The sequence below is a fragment of the Indicator indicator genome, chromosome 10 (genome assembly GCF_027791375.1).
Source record: "Indicator indicator isolate 239-I01 chromosome 10, UM_Iind_1.1, whole genome shotgun sequence".
Lineage (NCBI taxonomy): Eukaryota > Metazoa > Chordata > Aves > Piciformes > Indicatoridae > Indicator > Indicator indicator.
In genome coordinates, this window is record NC_072019.1 from 22056830 (window position 1) to 22075011 (window position 18182).

Below are 18182 nucleotides of genomic sequence, written 5' to 3' on the forward strand. Positions count from 1 at the left end.
CCAATTCACAAAAATAATTGGCACTAATGAGAAGTTTGCTGCACAAAAGCTTACTTAATAATATAGCTGTAAATAACATTTCCTTTCAGCTTACCACTAGCTCAGAGCAGTATGTAAAACTATTCCTCATACAGTACCTGGCCCCTGTGCTTATGTCAAACTATTTTCTGTTTACCAAAGTAGAAGCATTTCAACACTACCTACAATGCTAACAGAGAGCCATCTAAATGAAAATCAAAAGGTGCAGTTCAAATCAGCACTCTAGAAGGGTTTTGCAAGTTGAGAAGTATTCAGAAGAAAACTGCTGTACTTTGTGTCATGCATCATCTTTTCCAAGAAGCTCCATCTTGAAGGAAGTTCCACCAAGGCAGAAGTCCTAACCCATGCAGTCCTACACAGTGCCCTGAGCAGAGTACACATGAAGTTGTCTAACCAGGTTCAGACTGCTCAGCCATTGCTCATGCTGAGATATCAAGGTGCAACAAAAGAAATGGATTCACTCTCCTCATTCAAGTGCATGGTGATCTCCAAAGTATATAATGAAATCCATTTTCCAGCAGCAGTTTAACTTCTTTCACTCTCCCAAAACTGACCAGTGAGACTGTACTGTGCCCTTCAAAACAGAAAGGGTCTTAAGCATTCATCTCATTGATTTGAGCTTCTTTGTATCCTTCAAGAGACTAATTTTAGAGACAGGAGATGAATCAGAGTGGAGATGCTACGAACTTGAAAACTTATAATTTGACACTTTGGAGAAGTTCCTCAGAGGGCTTGCAATCTAAACTCTTACAACATCCCCAGGATGACTATAGAGGGCAATGCAGTGTGAGTACTGCCAACCTGGGAAATTTAATTGCAATTACAAACTCAGGCTGTAACAGACACCAGAATTCACATACACAGTACATCAATGAGCTTCTCTCATCCATTTCACCTCTAAAACATATTCCTGGTGCATTTGTTGAAGTGTATGCCCTGCTGCCCACAAAGAAAAACTCACCCACCAAACAGTGTGCTGTGTACCTTCACAATGGCAATGTTCAGTAGCTCCATTGCAGCAGCTTTGGTTTCAGAGTTTTGAGAGCAGGGATGCAAGGAAGGAAAGAATGCCTCCAGAAGCAGAGATGATCATCTCTAGCATTACATGCTAGGAACTAGAGAGGCTGAAACTTAGGATAAGGCTACAGAATATAAGAACCCTGACTAAGTCTCTGGGGATTTTTTTTTCTCCACAAGGAAAAGGAAAAAAAATGGATAGTAAGTAGTAGTTAATAGAAGGAAATAAAAAGATGTTTGAAAGGCAAAACCTGAGCCAAAGTACAGGAGGTCCCAATGTGACACCAGCCCAAAACTCAAGTTATTCAGTGGTAAAAGAACAAACAAGATGAAGGGGATACAGGCTGACTTTTTTTTGGTTTGTTCAAGCCCCAAAATTTTTGTGCTGAGAAACCTGATGTTTTTCCAAGCCTTTCCTAAATAACCATGCATCAGCTTCAGGGACAACTGATTTTAGAAGTAACATTCCTAGGAAGCATCATTAAAATAAGATTTTTCCAGTTCACAAGAACTAGTAGCGTCAGGCAAATGTTGGAAGCAGTCACAGGTTGAAGCAGTTGAAGTATTTCATCTCCATTTTCAAAGAGCACTAGATGTGAACTGTATGAATTCTTATAAAATTCCCTTCTATGTAGCCACTTTTTTTCAGAAGAGCTTAAGGTACTGGAATATATTAACTGAAACGTTGGAAAATCTTTGTTGAGTAGAGGACACAAAGATGAAGGACAATATCTTCTGAAGAGGTAACATCCATTCACAGTATTGGGGACCCAGCACCAGCTCCTACACTATAGTTTAGATTTGTCAAGAAGTGGATTCTTGCTTACTTAGCTCTTGTGCAGTTTTTGACCTGCCATAAGAAATGAGATAAAAAGCAGAAAAGAAAATCTGACTCATTTCCATAGAACACGAGCAGAGACTGTTCTTTAAGCATTACTCAGCAACCTGCTTTACAAAAAGGAGTTTCCAAAAATCCAGCTAGAACACACCTCTTGCTTTAACGGGACCAAGTTTTACAGCAACCTGTTTCAACACAGTTAACAGCCTTTTTAACAATAATAAAGCCTAAGCTTTAAAACATACAGAATGCTGATAAAAGTATTCTTTATGCTGCCATTTCCAGTGTTCTCTAGTTCTCTGCCCCAAAAATGACTCATTAAACAACCAACATGAGATGATGTAAGGCACCCAACTGCTTTCAGTACTGGGCGCAGATGTGTATAACCAGCTATGCCTCTGTTTTCCCAAGCTGCAGAGCAAAGATAAGCCCAAATAGCTTCATTCTGTAATAAGACACCATGCAGGCAATAGCAGAGACAGAAGTCAATTCTGCTTTTTGAGTTTCCTAAAGGAAACTCCAAGACGAATCTTCTCCTTTTAAACAAGTGAGGTAGAAGGAGCCAAGGTAGTGACTAAATCCTGTTTGGTATGGGCATCATGCGATACACAAAATAGTTCAGAACAACAATTGCAAAAATAACATTTGCTGGTTTTGCCTTCAAGCATGTGGTGAAGGGCTTGGTTACTTCTCAGAATGTTCTCCCATGTTTTAGTTTGCATAAAACTACAGTTTTACAGGACACAGAACTAAATTTCTTTCAATAGGCCTTCCCTCCTCAACGATTTCTTCATCATCTGCAAGCCTGATAAACATAAATGCCCACCTTTTAAAGAAGGTTCTCCCAACTCAAGCAAACCATTGTTTCACTTTATATTAATGATGATTTTTTTGGTGTTCATGTATTTAATTGAAAGCTGATGAGTGATACTCATTAACAGTTAGAGCCATCAAAATGCAAACCAAACGCAAGGAATGCAAAAGCAAGCCTGAAAATGCAATCAAATAAAAAAATTTGTTATAGCAGGCATTGAGGGGTAGTAGAGAAATCTAGGTGTAACAAGAGCAGTACACAATCGTTTCATATCACTATCCTCACAGGAGCCAAGACTCCAAACCATTTCCAGGATATGCAGATAAAAGTGGCTGAGTCTTATTTATTCCCTGCTGTATCCAAAAACTGTCTGCAGAAGCTTCCCTTCTGTAACAAGAAAACACTCAACTACCAATAGCTGTTTTTGAAACCTGACTTTCACAAAGACTTAAATTTGCAGTGAAGACAGTTGGTGCCACAGTGCTGCTGTCTTGATTACACATACACTAGTACACATAGGACCAGTACAGCTAGTGTTTGGGGGTTTTGTCTTTTTTTTTGTTTGGTGGGGATTTTAAAGATATATAAGACCAGAACTTTTCTTTGATAAGCTTCTTGAGTCAGCTCAGGTAAGCTGAAGGACAATACCATTAAAATTTGCAACTGTTCTCCCACTGGGAAACTATTCAGGCATAGAGAGGCAGTGTTCACCTACATCTGGCTACAGCATACCACAAACCCCAACTGAGAAGTCACATTCAGTTTTCACTCTTAACACTGATGATACACCATGACTGGTACGAGTAAACATTGCCCTTGAGAGCACAACCCTATGTTTTTCCAAATTACAATTTTAGTATCACTCCTCTAAAACAAGGGTTGTCAAATTATATATGAGAAGAAAACAGAAACTATAATGAATAAATACGTATACTTTTTTCCTTCAGTACTTGTCTCATTCATACAATGGCAGTGCTGCTTTTGCAAAGCAGACTAAATTAAGTAGCCTGAAGATCATTGCTGCCCCTCTCCATTATTAAAATAATTTCTAGAACAGCACTGTTAAAGTCAGATGCAGCACATGATGCAAGGAAGACAGTTGGGTCAAAGTATAAACGCAGCTGGTCTTATTTGGGCCTAAAAGGCTTAAAAAGGGTAGTTTTCATATACCTTTAGGACAAACACCTATTCTGTTCATAGAATAGGTGTTCTGTAAATAGACAGAGCCCATTCCACACTAGTAAACCTACTTGAAACTTACGGTTTTCTTCATAACACACACAAATGAAACTAACCTCTAATTTGTAGTTGAGCCAAATATCTTGGCTGACATCTGTGTCTGAAATCCCAGTGGAACACTCTTACTGATTTTCATCCAACTGTGACAAAATGTATTCAGTGATTACACATTTTATCATCAACACAACTGATAATATATCCCAGATCTAGAGAGGAAAAGACATTACTTAGACCTGCTTACCAAAAGAAAGATAGTGCTCTGAGGTGCTCTGGTAACTTTTGCTCTTCAAAAATTTAACTTAGGGCAATAACAACTTTTTTCAGACCTGCACAAAGGTCATCAAAACTAAATTCAATCCAGTAGCCTATTTCAGACAGCACTACCCACAACAGGAACAAACATGCAAGTCAATCCCTGACAGCCAGCTTCCTAATGCCAGAACCAGCATATATGATGCTGCTACAGCCATAGTGCTCTAAATTAATCCTCATTAGCACATTTAGAAGCTACTGCGTTAGCTACAGGCAAACGATGGCTCCAGTTTTGTCTTTAGGCACTGGAATTTATTTAGTTGCACCTAGATCCTACATTATGCCAATGATACACTTTATGATGCCAAAAGCCATGCAAGCAGAAGGCAAGAACATTAGGTAAGAGGAATCTACCTGCTGGTTGTCAGCACTGCTCCTCCTGTATTAGTTGCACACTGCTCTAAGGCATGCTGTTCAAGGCTGGCAGAGCTGAATTCCTAGTTCTACTGCTCTACTTAGGAAAACTGTCCCACTGTTGGGATGGACTAAATCCTAGCAGAAAGCTAGCAATCCCTTGTTAATCAATCCTGCTTCTGGGGAAGTTGAAAAACTCCTGTGTGAGAGAGGCATCAGCTTTATTACTATTTTGATCTTCTGAGCAAGTCTTCTATCTGCAAGGCTTCAGGACCTGCTCTGAGCATCCATTTACACCTACAGCCCTCAACAGAAAACACAAGCACACTGATAAGCTGGTGCAGGTGCACTGAGGCCTGACAGAAGCTATGGCTGTGCTGCAGGCTGCCTGCCATGACAGGATTTTATTTCTGCATTATTATTGGGCAACGCTAAGGTGGGTATTGAGACAGCCTGCCAAGATAAATTAAAGATCTGCTGGCCCTTAACAAGAAACAGTATCCCTACCCTTGACTTGGAGGTTATGGGTGACACTGCACATCATGTTCACCTTGCTTTTGTCTTCTGCCTGAAGTTTAGATGCACTAAAACGTAATCACGAGCAGTCATGCGTGATTTGAGACACTTGGCTCCCAGTATCAGTCGGTGCCCAGTCCTGCAGCATAAAGGCCAGCCAGGGATCTCTCCATGCAAGTTCTGTGAACAAAAGACTGCGCTGCCTCCTTTGGCAGCAGGGACACTAGCTGTGTATTGTTAGTCCGTGTGCTGCTGAGAAAACATATTGCCACCATTCAGCTGCTCAGGAACTCCAGTCACCGTGTGGGGGAATGCTATACTGAAAACCTTCACAAATTTTTGTTGTAAGCAGGCCAAATGGAGTTGTGCTTGTTACCGGGTGCAAATGCAGTGCCTTTATCCCAAGGCATGTTTAAGCCTTTGAAATAAATACCTCCACACTCCCATTAGGGATGACCTATCATCCCAGATCAGAAAATGCTTTTCCTCCCCACCCCACCTCTGGATGAGAAAAAAGCAGACCACCTCCATCACCCTTTCCTCTCCTCCCCCCCCCCCTGTAATTTAAAAGTTATCATTCTATGAAATCAGGACATTCATGTGGGGATCATCCCATGCACCCTTTCCAGCTCTAGCCTTTCTAGTTTAAAAATACGAAAGAAAGTTACTGAACACTTCAGGGATCATCATGTAACATTAAATAATTTTGCTGACTGGCGTCTGGACCACGTAAAGCCTTGATCCCTGACAACAGGGCTTCAATTATGGAAGTACAGGCATTCTTACTGACAGAAACGCTGCTTCTTAATGTAAACTTCGCAGGGCTCCATGGCCAAATTCCTGCAGAAATACTGGAGAGCTGTTTTCTGACCAGTTCAGTTAGGCCAGCCCCTTTTAGCAGCCTCCTCAAACTAAGCCATTCAAGGGTCTTTTTTATTTTCAATAAGAACCCCCATACCAGCTGTTTTAAGTCATCTACAACGGAACTCCAGTTTTTAGTCACTTGATACACACAAGTACAAATACTAACCTCATGAATAGTTAAAATCAAAAATATTTACAAGAAAGTTATAATTTGAAACTCACAGAAGAAAACATTTGACTGAACTTAGGCTTTCAGGAATAGCATCGAAAAACAGGTAGTGTCAGCTATGCAAGAATTTGATGAGTAGTGAGTGGCTAGCATTGTGCATCCTGAGAGATCTGTCCAATTTTTAAAGCATCAGAGTTACCAAGGGAAGTAAGCATAAGGTCCTCAAGATCAAAAAATCTCGAGATGTTCACCACCTCTTCTTCTTTTAAAGTACTATATACATATAGAAAGAAAAAAAAAACAACCCAAAACTCACTGCACTGAAACAAAGACTACACTACACTTCTGAGAGACAAGCCATGATTCAAGCACAGACTGAAAAGCACGTTTTTGAAGTCTAAACAGTACATGCTACATTGAATGTAACACTTAGAAGCATTTATTTGCTATCAGTTTCTCTGCAGGCTAAGATTTTTGATGTATATTTTACTGTAACTTCTGGCTATACACATAAGAGACCTGAGTACATAAAAGCCCTTCAATTACCACACTTGATCTTAGCTTGTTAGACTCTTATAAATATAGATATGGTTTCACCAGTACCCATTTAAGCTTACTTTTAGTACCAAAGAAAGAGTCAATCTCTTCTCCTTGCAAGCCTTCCTGCATTCTTCAGGTACAAAAGAAACTTTCTGTCCAATCTAAAAACTTCATGCAAGCGAGGGGCAAAACATTTCCCTATTTTCAGCACTGGCATTCCATGGGGAAAAAGGAAAAGTTGCGTCAAACCCTTTTGAACAATGTTATTAAGTGTTATCAAAGTAACAGTGTCTCCAGGGACGGAATCTAGCCTGTTCCCAAGTATTATACCCCCAGTACTGAAACTCAGCGACAACACACCTCATCTGTCAACGCTGGAAGAGAGCTGCAGAGAAAAGGGTCTTAGAGACTGTGAAAGCGATTAAACTGGAACTGAATGGATGTAGGTAAATCACAACCATCAAAGTGTTACAGGCACATAAAGGCACACAGGTGAAGAGGCTAATAAAAACGCTCCTCTAGAAATGAATACAGCCAAAATATACGATTTTCAATAAAAGCTTAAAAAGAAGGAGACTTGTGAGAAGGGCAGCTAGAAACTCTCCTGCCTCTTTCTATCACCTGAAAGGCACCATAAACTGCCGTTATCTTCACACACACTCCCCAGGAAAAAAAAAAAATATAAAAGAACCACCCCCACCCCCCCGAACCCACAAACCAATAGTATTAAAATACTTTTGCCCAGGAGACAGCAAGCTCAAGTCCCTGGAAAGTTTACGTGAAGTTTAACAGCAGGGTTTTTTTACCCCCCCACTCTCCCTCTGCAGATTTCCCCCTCCTTTTCCAAACGGGAAAAGTCTGCAAGGAAGAGGGAGGACGGGCACGGGGAGAAACGCAGAACACAAGGGTGACCGACCCGCTGCAAGGGGTGCAGAGGCAGGCTCGCAGGTTTCAGCTCCCTACCTGGAGGGTCCATCTCAATGTAAAATATCAGCTCAGTGGAATAGGGCATCATCATTTCCCTCCAGTCCGTGTCATCGCGGTCCATATCCCACACCGTGTTGTACATCGCGACAGTCAAGTCTCGGCAGGTTTATAAATATAAAGAGGTTGGCTTTCTCGGCTTTTAATGGAGAATTAAAAAAAAAAAAAAAAAAGGGGAGGGGAAAGGGGTTGGGGGAAGAGGCGAGACGAATCCACCTCGCACTAAAATATCACTTCTAGGAAAAAAAAATAATTTAAAAAAATCGAAAAATTAAAACTTCATTAGAAAACCCCTCTCTACACAAGCCGCCTCAGCAGCTGCCCTGCAGAAACCAAGACTGGTAGGTAGTTATGTATTTTATAGATATATATATATACGGAGTGCTTCTTTTTGTTTAAAAAGACACCTTTCCACAGAGAAGCCACTTTCCTCAATTCTCCCTAAAAATCGCCATTTTCGGGGTATTTTGCAAAACACCAGGCTGAAAGCAAAACAAAACCCCCAAACAAAAGGGGAAGGAGGGGGAGAAGAAACGGATAAAAAGGGGAAGACTTCGGGCTCTGGATGAATTCTTTCCGTTGGCGGAGGAGAAAGGAGGGGGCAGCGGGCAACAATAACGGCGGGCGCGGAGCCCACAGCGGGGCGGGCAGCGCTGGGGGCCGCTCGGCCCGCGGTCCCCCGTCGGCTCGGTTCAGCGTCGGGCGGGCAGCCCGCGGCGTCGTGGCCCGCGGTGCTCGGCTGGCAGTCCCGCGCGGCGCAGGCGGCAGCGGGCGGCTCTGTCAAGTCGCAGCCCCGGGCTCTCCGCAGCACGCCCGGCCCCGCTCGGTTTCATTTTAAGAGGCTCTGAGGGGCCCAACCGTCGCCAACCGCCTCTTGACGAGCACGTGGCCACGCCCCCAGCCGGCGCGGCGCGGGAGGGGCTTGGGGGCGGGGCTTCGCGCCGGATTTTTAACCCCTTCGAGAAGGACGGTGGAAGGGGAGGGGGTCGTATGAGCGGGCGCTTCCACCAGGCAGAGGGGAGGGGTGGGCAAAAAAAAAAAAAAAAAAGAAAAAAAAAAAAAGGAAGGGGAAACCGTCCTTCTTCACGCCGGCGAGACACGCCCAGAAAGAAAGGTGGGCACAAACCCAGAACCTATTTCCTCACTTCTCTTTTATCCGACTCGCTTTCGCCACCGCCACTGCTTTGCTCGGCGACTCTTCCTAGAAAGGCCCCCCTTTCCGAGGAGCGCGGGGGAGGTGGTAGGTCCCTCGGCTGGTCTGTCGCCAAGGGGCCGCTGCCGCGGAGCACACGCGGGGGGCGGAGGGAGTCGAGCCCAGTTGCCAGAGCTTCTGTCTTTGTCTGAGGCAGCAGCGAGAGCCGCGATTGGCAGAGGTCTCCGGGCAGTCCACCCAATCAGCTGGCAGCGAAGCCGGCCGGCTCGATGGCGATTGGCTGGAAGCCCTGGTTACTAAGTGGGACAAAGAAAGGCGAGCGCTGAGGCTCAGAGCGGGGCCGGAGCGGAAGGGGCGCTGGGCACCCTGGGCCTGCACCCTGTCCGGGGCAGACCTGGGGGTGGGCTGTGCGACCCCTGTTAAAGCTAGCCTCATGCTATCCGTGTGGGAATACTGCCCACATTGACGGGGAATGGCACTTCGCGGGCCAGTGGCCGCAGCGCCGGGCTTAACTGCTACCCCCCGGCCTCGTTTTGAGGTGAGATCCAGGGGAGAGCGGCGGAGCTCAGGCCCTGTGCTGGCGTAACCGCTGTCCCAATTCCCTGCTGGGGCCTGGGTAGGTCGACCCTCCGTGGGCCACACCATCCCCCCGCCAGCTGCAAGCCCTGATAGAAACACGGATTCTCCTCCCCTGCCTTACTTTTGTAGTTCCGTGGCAGCTGCTTGCTGTGTATTCCAAATAATAACCAGAACATTTTGGAGGGCGTCATAACCGTCTGCTAACTAGAGTGTGACCCCGGGGAAACCCAAAGTTCTTTCTAGCAACATAACCAGGGGAAGCAGAGGAAAAGGCATCAAACTGGATGACAGCCTGTCGCAAGCGTTGGGGTAAATCTGAGCTGCAAACATCCTTGAAGCTGAACCTCAGCTTGTCAGCCAACCACATCCTGATGGCCAGACCCTGAGACCGCAGCCCACAAGTGCTGTCGGGAGGCAGAAATACAGCCAGCTCGGCATCCAGCCTTGGTCTTAGCATGGCAAAGCATCCTTAAGGAAAGGCAAAATGACAGCTGTTGAGAAATTAAGGAAAAGTCCTTTTTGGAGACTTCCAACTGGTGTCACAGGCACAAGGACAGACAGGCACCTTGATCTGCTGCACAGATGTCAAGGAACCTTAGAAAACCCAACACTGAAGTTGTCTGCTTTATTTGCACTTTAAAGCATGGAAGGGAAAGTTATGAATAATTTCTCCTGCTCTAGGACCAGGTAGAAAGCTCTTGAAAGCACTCCTGTCTTAGGTGAGCTGGATGGTGACTGCAGCATTGAGTAACTGAAAGGCTACACCCATCTTAACAGTACGTGGGAAGGGCTGGGTACAGAGGATCCATGGCAAGCAATTGAGAGCAGTGCTGATGCAGTAATAGAGCTCCTTGAGGGATGGACAGCTGCAGAGGAGCATAGGGCTTTGATTCAAATAACTTGCTGTAGATAAATTAATTTTACATCCCTGTCCACAAACTCCGATTAATCCCCGATAACCAGATACGATTCCCTTTTCTAATTTTTAAATGAAATTTCCTGAGCCGATACAATGTGTCAGCTCAAGCTTGCTCGAAGTGGAACGCCTGTCCTGAAGCATACTCCCCTCCCAGTGAAATTTAAGTTGGTGCTGTGGGTACAAACGGTGGTGTGTGGGGCTGGGCTGCAGAGCAGTCCCACGAGGGTCAGGTGATGGGTGCAGGTGGAGATGTGGATACCACTTTGCACACCCCATGGTCCTGAGAATGCCATCCCTACCACTGCCCTCAAACTTGGATTAGCAGCTCTGGTGGGGGAAGGAAGGAGGGAGGGAGGGAGGGAGGGAGGCTTGGACTGAAATTCATTTTCCCCCTTCCTGCACCTCATTATAAGTTCCACCCACATAAGACCTAATTACTTGGCTTTTATGCTGGCAAAGTGGATTTCATCCTTGCTGTTTCCCATGGTGGTTGCCTTCATTTTCATGGCGGCACTGATGGTTACAGCTTATTGATGTTTTCACTTTAGTGATTTAAAGCAGAATACATTTTGTTATTAGCACTGGTTTCTCTCATTGCTGCTTTAATCAAAGATGCAATTTAAGGCAAAGGATTGTGTCTAATGGTAAACAGTAGGATAATGCCTTGAGAGAACAGAATATTAATGTGTTTTTATTTCTCAAAACTGTGCTTATAATCAGGATTATTTGGCTCCCAACATGCATGCATGGGGTGCTTCCTCTGCTACTACACCTCCTGCCTTGCAGTAGAGGGTGGCAAGGGAGGGACATGTACTGCCTTAACAGACTGCAAAATCCCATCTGCCTGTGTGTCTCTTCTGTGGGCACAAAATCTAAGCATTCAGCATCATGGCACTGCCCTTGCAGAACAGAAACCAAACCAGGAGCATACTGAGCACTCAGGGATGCTTGAGGTTTGGCTGAGCACTAGAGCATCCCAAGTCAGGAAAAGCTACGTTCAGGCACTGTAACAAAATCATGGGGATAATGTCAATGCTTCAGCAAGGGGCACGATGCTTGAGAAAGGGTCCAGATGCCCCATGCTAAAGCTGAAAGGCAAGAAGTGAGCACAGCATCTCCTGCCTCCCCGATGTCCCCACATCGATGGCCATGCATTCACTTGCTTTCATTTCCTTGGATCTGACAATTTACATTTCAAGGCAAGATTAAATATTGAAGTTTTGAGTACTTCCATGTGCTTCAGGAGGAGCCAAAAGGATCCATGCTGGAACAGGCTGAACACAGAAAAGCCATTTGTGCCAAACTGCTTGGTTTCCTCTTTGCCGAGCCATGCGAATGTGATATCCGACAGCTGAATGTCGGCCACAACGGGCTTTTATGGTTGGAAGGGTGGAGGAGGGAGAGGGGCTGAATCCACAGTGCTGCCAGTCAAATACACCAGAACGATGAGAGATTTTGGGGGCAGGCTAGAGACTCCTGGCCACTCCCGATTATCACAAGCCTAGGTCCTGCTGGAGGGGAGTTTGTAGAAGGTAGAGCTGTGTTCATGTTGGAAGGGGTGACTCCCTGGCCTGTGGTAAATGCTACGCAAAATGACTAGCCTTGTGCTGCACCAGGATTTGTGGAGTATCTCCCATGACTGGTGGCCAGCTTCCCATCTTGCAAGTAACAGCATGAGAACAACCAGCCACAGCAGTTTGGTTTAGTTAACAGATTATTCCTGCCTGTTTCTCACCTCAGACACTGCTGCTGGGGTCTCAGCACAGCTCAGTGTGCTGCAAGCTAAACCTGGGGCTTGCTGGAAGGAGACGAAGTGGGAGGAAGTGCAGTTCTGGCAGCACAGGGATGGTGCAAGCACCATCTTCTTGAATTGTATGATCTGAGCCCCGAAAATATCACAGAGACCAAAGTATTTGTCACCCCTGTGGGGGTGAAGCAGCAGCAGTTTTGTCCCCTGCATCCTCCTGCACCTTCACATGAGATGTAATAGGTGTTTTTAACAAGGACCATGCTTCCTCCTCTCTGCTTTAGAGCAATTTTATGTCCTAATAGGCCACAAAACAGTTTCCCTGCTCTGCCCTAGATGTGGCCACATTTCTGTGGTGAGGGAAAACTCTGGCAAGTGTGCTGAAGTTGGGTGCTTTGGTTTGAAAATTACACATTGCCTTCAAAACCTGTATTAAAGAATAATATGCGGTCTGCAGAAAAATTCGAGTGAAACACTTCAGTGTTAGGAAGTGTCTCATTTACAGCTGCCAGAGCTGCTCATGCCCTCTTCCCTTCCGTGTCCACCCAACAAGGAAAGAGCCTGAAGTAAGGGCTTGTGTAGGTGAAGGTCTAGCACAATGCATGCACAGAGTTGAGCTTGTGAGGAATCACACATTAAGCATTTCCTAACTTAAAAGCACTTGGCTTTCCATTGTAAACAACATTCTTTTAGCATAGGAAATCATATTTAACAGAATAAGGTCTTTCACATAAATGTCTACAATGTGGGTTGTTGCAGCTGGACCTAATGTATTCCTCAGCAAGGCTTGGACTGGCCCTTCCTCACTGCTCCAGAGATTTCTGCCCCAAAAATCTCAGGAGTAATGGTCAGGGCTGGAAGTGGAAAGCTGCTGTCCTGCAAGGGGAGGGGAGGTGAATGGGGCTGTTGCAGCTGGGCAGCATATGCCAACCCCATGCTCTGCCCACCAGTGCCTGGGGTGGACATTTCTGCCCTGAAGGGTGCCCAGGGATGGGAATGCAAGGGGGTAGGCATGGGGAGGGGGTGAGAGAAAGGACACACCACACTGAGCTGTGCTGAATTGCTGCTTTGGCAGACAGCACCAGGCCAGCTCTTTAGAAAGTTCACGTTCAGTTATTGTTTTGACAGGCTGCCAAAGTTTTCCTGAGGAATGCAGGCAGCAGAAGGGAAATGGCGATTTTCTAACTTTTTTTTTTTTTTTTCTATAACTCAGCCAAACCAGAATGGAATTTCATGGGAAAAATGAAAGGTACATCTCTAGCCTCCGGGCATCTTCGCTGCCAAATTTCAGAGGCTGACTGTGAACAATGGAGGTGTCAGAGCATCTCCAAAGCAGCACACACTTGCACACACTCACATGTGCTCATGCACTCCACTCACACACACACACTGGATGCATCTTCTCTAACTGCCAGTGCTCCCCTCCCTGCACCCAACACCCCCAGAAGACTGACATTAACCCATAGTGCTTAACCCCAGAAGTATCTGTGCTGTGAAGCAGAAAACAAAGGCAGTTTGCAGCTGATGAAAAGTCTGTGACTTGGCCTTGGGAGGACACCTAATTCCTCTCCCACCCTGTTCCTAGTCCACAGCCAGATGTGCATGCATGGTGCTTCAGGGACACCACAGCCATGGGAGGGACCCCTTCTCCCCACACACTCCTCACTATGTGAGTCTCAGAGCTCAGAGCTACAGGGTATTTTTGCAGGTCTTCCTACCCCTAGGAAGGGCAGGAGGTTGCAAGCTCCTCTTCTCCTCCTCCTCCATGGAGGTGGCAAAGCATCCAGTGATCCCAACTCTGGCACTGCAGCACCCCAGGGTCTGTGGGGCTGTGGAACTGGGCTGGTGAGCTGCCAGTTACCTTATATTTTCCAGTACACTAACTTCTCTTGTCATCTTGCCAGTGACAAACGGAGAGAGTTAAACAGAGCAATCTATTAAAGAAGCAGCCTGACAGACTGATTGTTAAGGGTTTCAGCCATCCCCATTTACACTGGCTTGAAAAAAATTTTGCCTCAAGCAGCTCCAATTACAGAATTATCGGACCACACTCCAGTCCCTTTGTGCACTTCGCATCTCTGTCATCATTCCAGGCATCCCTCTATTTAGTCGCTTGGAAATGGTGAGCAAAATGGAAGGAGACTTGTAACAAGTTCAGTGAAATCAGAGGGGGGGAAAAGAGAGAGAAAAAAAGCCATCCTCAGTTGTAATGTCCTAACCCAGGACATTTTGGAAATGTAACACTTGCATAGGAACTGAAAATATTTTTCTCTTCCTCTATTCATTGCTTTAATGCACTGAAACTACTTGCTCAGATTCCACCCCCCACCCCCCCCGCCAAGGAATGCACAATAACCACTCTGTAAATTCCTTAGGTCTGATTTTAAGAGGAACTGTAGAACTTTGGAGGAAAGAAATAATCCAAATACCTTCCTGCAAGAAGTCTTTAATAAACATGGCAGTGCATATTCCAATCACAGCCAGTGATGCAAGCATCGGGAAGAGGAAATCAAAGGCACATCTAGGAAAAGAAAGGTCTCTTCTCTGCTCTGCTGACATCCCACCTGATGACCTTCAGGCTGAATTGTCAGTACTTGTTTGAAGGTGGTACCATTTCTGGTAAGAGGGATTCTGGAAAAGCCCAGATGAGTGGTCACTTCTGCATATGCAAAGCTTGAACTCTGTAGATTTGTAATTATTATGAAAACCCCCCACCCAAATCAACACAATATTTGTAATGCCCTAGGATGCAAAGCTGAAGGGTTCCCTAACCCTTCACCTGACGGTTAGCCAAGTACCCATGGTGCAGCAGCTACATGATGTGGGTTTTTTGCCCTCAACCATACATGACCTTACCTACTTATCTTCCAGCAAACTCTCCCATTCCTGGTTTTCTGAACAATTTTAGTGTTATCCTAGTACTACTATCCTTATATACCCATAATGGTTATCTTGTAGTAAGAACCCCACATCCCCCCACTCCACACACCCCTTTGCTTGCAGCAGAGATGATCTAGTTTCACAAGGAAGATAAGTGAGCAAAGCCAGCCCTGCGTACTGCTGGGGAGTGGTGGAGAGCATCAGTGCTAATGCATAGATGAATGCTGCCTTCACTCTGGCCCTAAACAGAAGGAAATTTCTCATGGCTGAGTCCTCAGTCCTGCCATGGGACTCCGTTGTCCTTGTCCCTTTCCATGGGATGTAATGGAGCTGATCCATTGCTCTTTAGGTTGAGGGAACTTCACTGCAATGCATCTGTAGTCAGAGCTCTGCTTAGCCACAGCAATGGCGACTTCCACCCAAGCTTTGGGTGGAGACCGAAAGTGGGAGAAAAAACACCAAAACAACCCAGGGAGCTCTCAGGGGCATTGAAAAGTCATCTTGTTTCTTATTAATCACTTAGGCCAAGAATTCAAACGTTGACAGTGTGCTGGCTGGGGCTGATTTCCTTGCAGTTATCCACATGCAATTCATGCCTTGGAAAATGACCCATTTACCATCATGCATTGTTGCTTAGCTACACACGCGTTCCCTCTAAGTTTTTCCAAATGGAAACATGGCTCTATTTGCTTTGGAGATCATTTTCCCTGGCTTTCTTTGCTTTACAGTAAATAAGTGCAGGAAGAAAAGCCTCAGAACTCTAAGCGAGGAAATCAAACAAACAGCACTGTGTAGGTTAAGCATTTAAAACCAGCACATGAATGTGATGCCTTCCTTGTCCAGCCAAGGCAATGGGCAGGGAGGCCTTGAGCAAAGGCAATTTGCAGATCAGCTTCTTTAAGATTCTTTTTGTCTGTCTTTTGCATTAAGGTTCTTTCCCTGCTGAATATTTCCAAACCTGAGGATGGAATTCAGTTGAATAACACTGGGTTCCCAAGAGAAGAATACTAATTTCCTGGAGGACAGATGGGACTTTAGTGCACTGAGAACTCACTCTGTGTCTCTGCTGCCACTCTCGCCTAGTGAAGTCTTAGGCATCCTCTAAGAGCAGGCAGAAAAACACCTTCCTCATCCCTGAAAACCACCACACTACTTTGTACCATGAGATTAGACTTTATCACCATCAAACACCAAAGTTTCTGAGATTCACTAAGTCCTGTCTGTAGCTGTTGGTGGGCATGTGCTAGCAGATCAGTCATTGCAGCATGAAGTTCAGCTTCCTGGCACACCAGGTAAATACTTTGGCTGTTAGCTGGAAGCTTGAGCCCATCAATGCCTCTGCTGCACAGATGTCATTGAAATGAGCGACAAATCCAGAGCATTTGGAAAGCATCAGCTTTACTGCCCATACACAGAGGGGCTGCACAGCACGTGTGCAGCTGGCCCCCCACCTTTGGGGAGCATTGGCCTTGCTAAGCACATGTCTTAGGGCAGAGCTGTGCCAGCACAGTACTCACATCCAGGATTTACAGATGTCCAGCAGTTCTTACGTTCCTCAAGGATCAGACAAAACTCACAACATCTTCAGATTTTACTGAGGACAAAGCTTTTGGGTAAAAAGGTGGCTGGGTCTCTCTCTTAAATCATGGAAACATAGAATTAGACCTCTAAGATTATCTAAGTTTAGCTGTCAACCTAAGACCACCATGGCCATTAAACCATGTCCTGAAGTCCCATGTCCCGAAGTCCCATGTCCCCACATTACAGGTTGGTAGAGACATGCAAAACTTTTTGTTTCTTGGTGCCATAAACACACACCGGATGCAAGCTCTTTGCAGAGCATAGGCTGAGTGCTTGCAGCTTCCAGGGCAAGTGGAACGCCCCAGAGGGTGAGCACTCACCCTGCCTTCTGCTGACAAGGCATAAAATGGGTATTGTCTCCAAAAAGAAAAAGGGGAGAGACAAAGTAAATAGTGTGATACTGCTTACCAGGCCAACACACTGGTCTAAGGTTTAATACAACAGTTTCTAGGCCAGGAAGCTGCCAGGAAGTGAAGAAGGCTATTGTACTTATGCAAATCCTGGCTGGTGGGTGAACACATTCCAAACACTGTTTGCTCTGAGAGCTGCCAGCACCTGAAGAAGCCACCTTTACTGCCCGGTCGCTTGGAAACTCTTATCTTTGACCAAAAGTGCACAATGCAACTTTGTTTTAGGTGATGCCTCCAGCAGACTGCCTCTTAAAAGTGCTTTGATTAAATAAGAGAAAACAGTAGGAGAGGCAGGGAAAGGATAGGAAGGCTTGCTGCTGCTGCATTACAGGAGGCGAAGTTGGTGGATACTAAAACCCCTAAATACGGAGCTAGGAGCAATGTCAGACTGTAAAAGGCAAATGAGTGACCAGGCTCCTTGCCACCAGAAGCACCCTGAGACAGTGGCTCAGTCCTAAAGTGAGTATCCAGTGTGCCCTGTGTCTCTGCAGGATGAGGATGCTGTTGCCTATGGATACTGTCTGGTCAGTGGTGCTCCAGCTATCTTGCTTCCATCTCCACACCCACTGAGCTCATGTACATCATCCTTATCCTAACAGCACAGCCCCATGGCCCCGGCTCCCCGCAGTGAGTAGGTTTCAGCACAAGCATTTTGGGCACCCCAGCAGGTGATGGGATCAGACAGCTTGTCCTCTTCTTCCCTTGGCATTCCAGAGGTCAAATTCTGCTTGTACTACCTGCTGGTCTTTGTGGTTGATGGGCAGATGCCAGGTCTCTCTTGTCCTGGGTGAAAGGGTATAGAACTGCTTTTAGGAAACATGAGTATCTCCTAGCCAGAGCCACTGGCCTCTGCTGTGGGCAGTGGCAGGGTGCAGAACATAGCTGGTGCAGAAAGAAATAGGAGGACCACCAACAGCCATGCTTGTGGGAGCACAGAGCTTGGTCCCACCGTGCTGTTGGGGAGAGGACAACATGAATGGCCAAGAGCTGCAATCCCTCACTCTGACCCACTGCAGCTGGGCACCTGCCTTAAGTCCTGGGGTTGAATCAGGCCAAGGGCAGTTTTCCTGAGTGGAAATGCCTGTCTCCCTTTGTCTTTGACAGACCTGCCTGTTGCTTGAAAAAACAGCAGGTAGGCAGATAAGGCAGCACCCTCCCTTTGCCCCGTGTCCTTCCTGGGCACCTCTGGGGGTCCAGCCCTGCCAGCACCTGATGCCCCCTGCAGCT

General features: G+C 45.9%; 1 protein-coding gene across 4 annotated transcripts in view; it reads right to left on the reverse strand.

The window, feature by feature from the left end:
- PIK3R3 (phosphoinositide-3-kinase regulatory subunit 3) overlaps positions 1-18182 on the reverse strand; it is a 71611-nt gene that overhangs the window by 17106 nt on the left and 36323 nt on the right. For 2 of the 4 annotated variants that reach the window (XM_054384635.1, XM_054384633.1), the window contains exon 1: positions 7666-7771. The exons of 1 other annotated variant lie outside the window; for it this stretch is intronic. In XM_054384635.1, coding sequence (XP_054240610.1) covers positions 7666-7771 — 106 coding nt within the window. Of the gene's footprint in view, positions 1-7665; positions 7778-18182 lie in introns of those variants that run through there. One more of the 4 variants, XM_054384636.1, reaches the window with a different exon arrangement.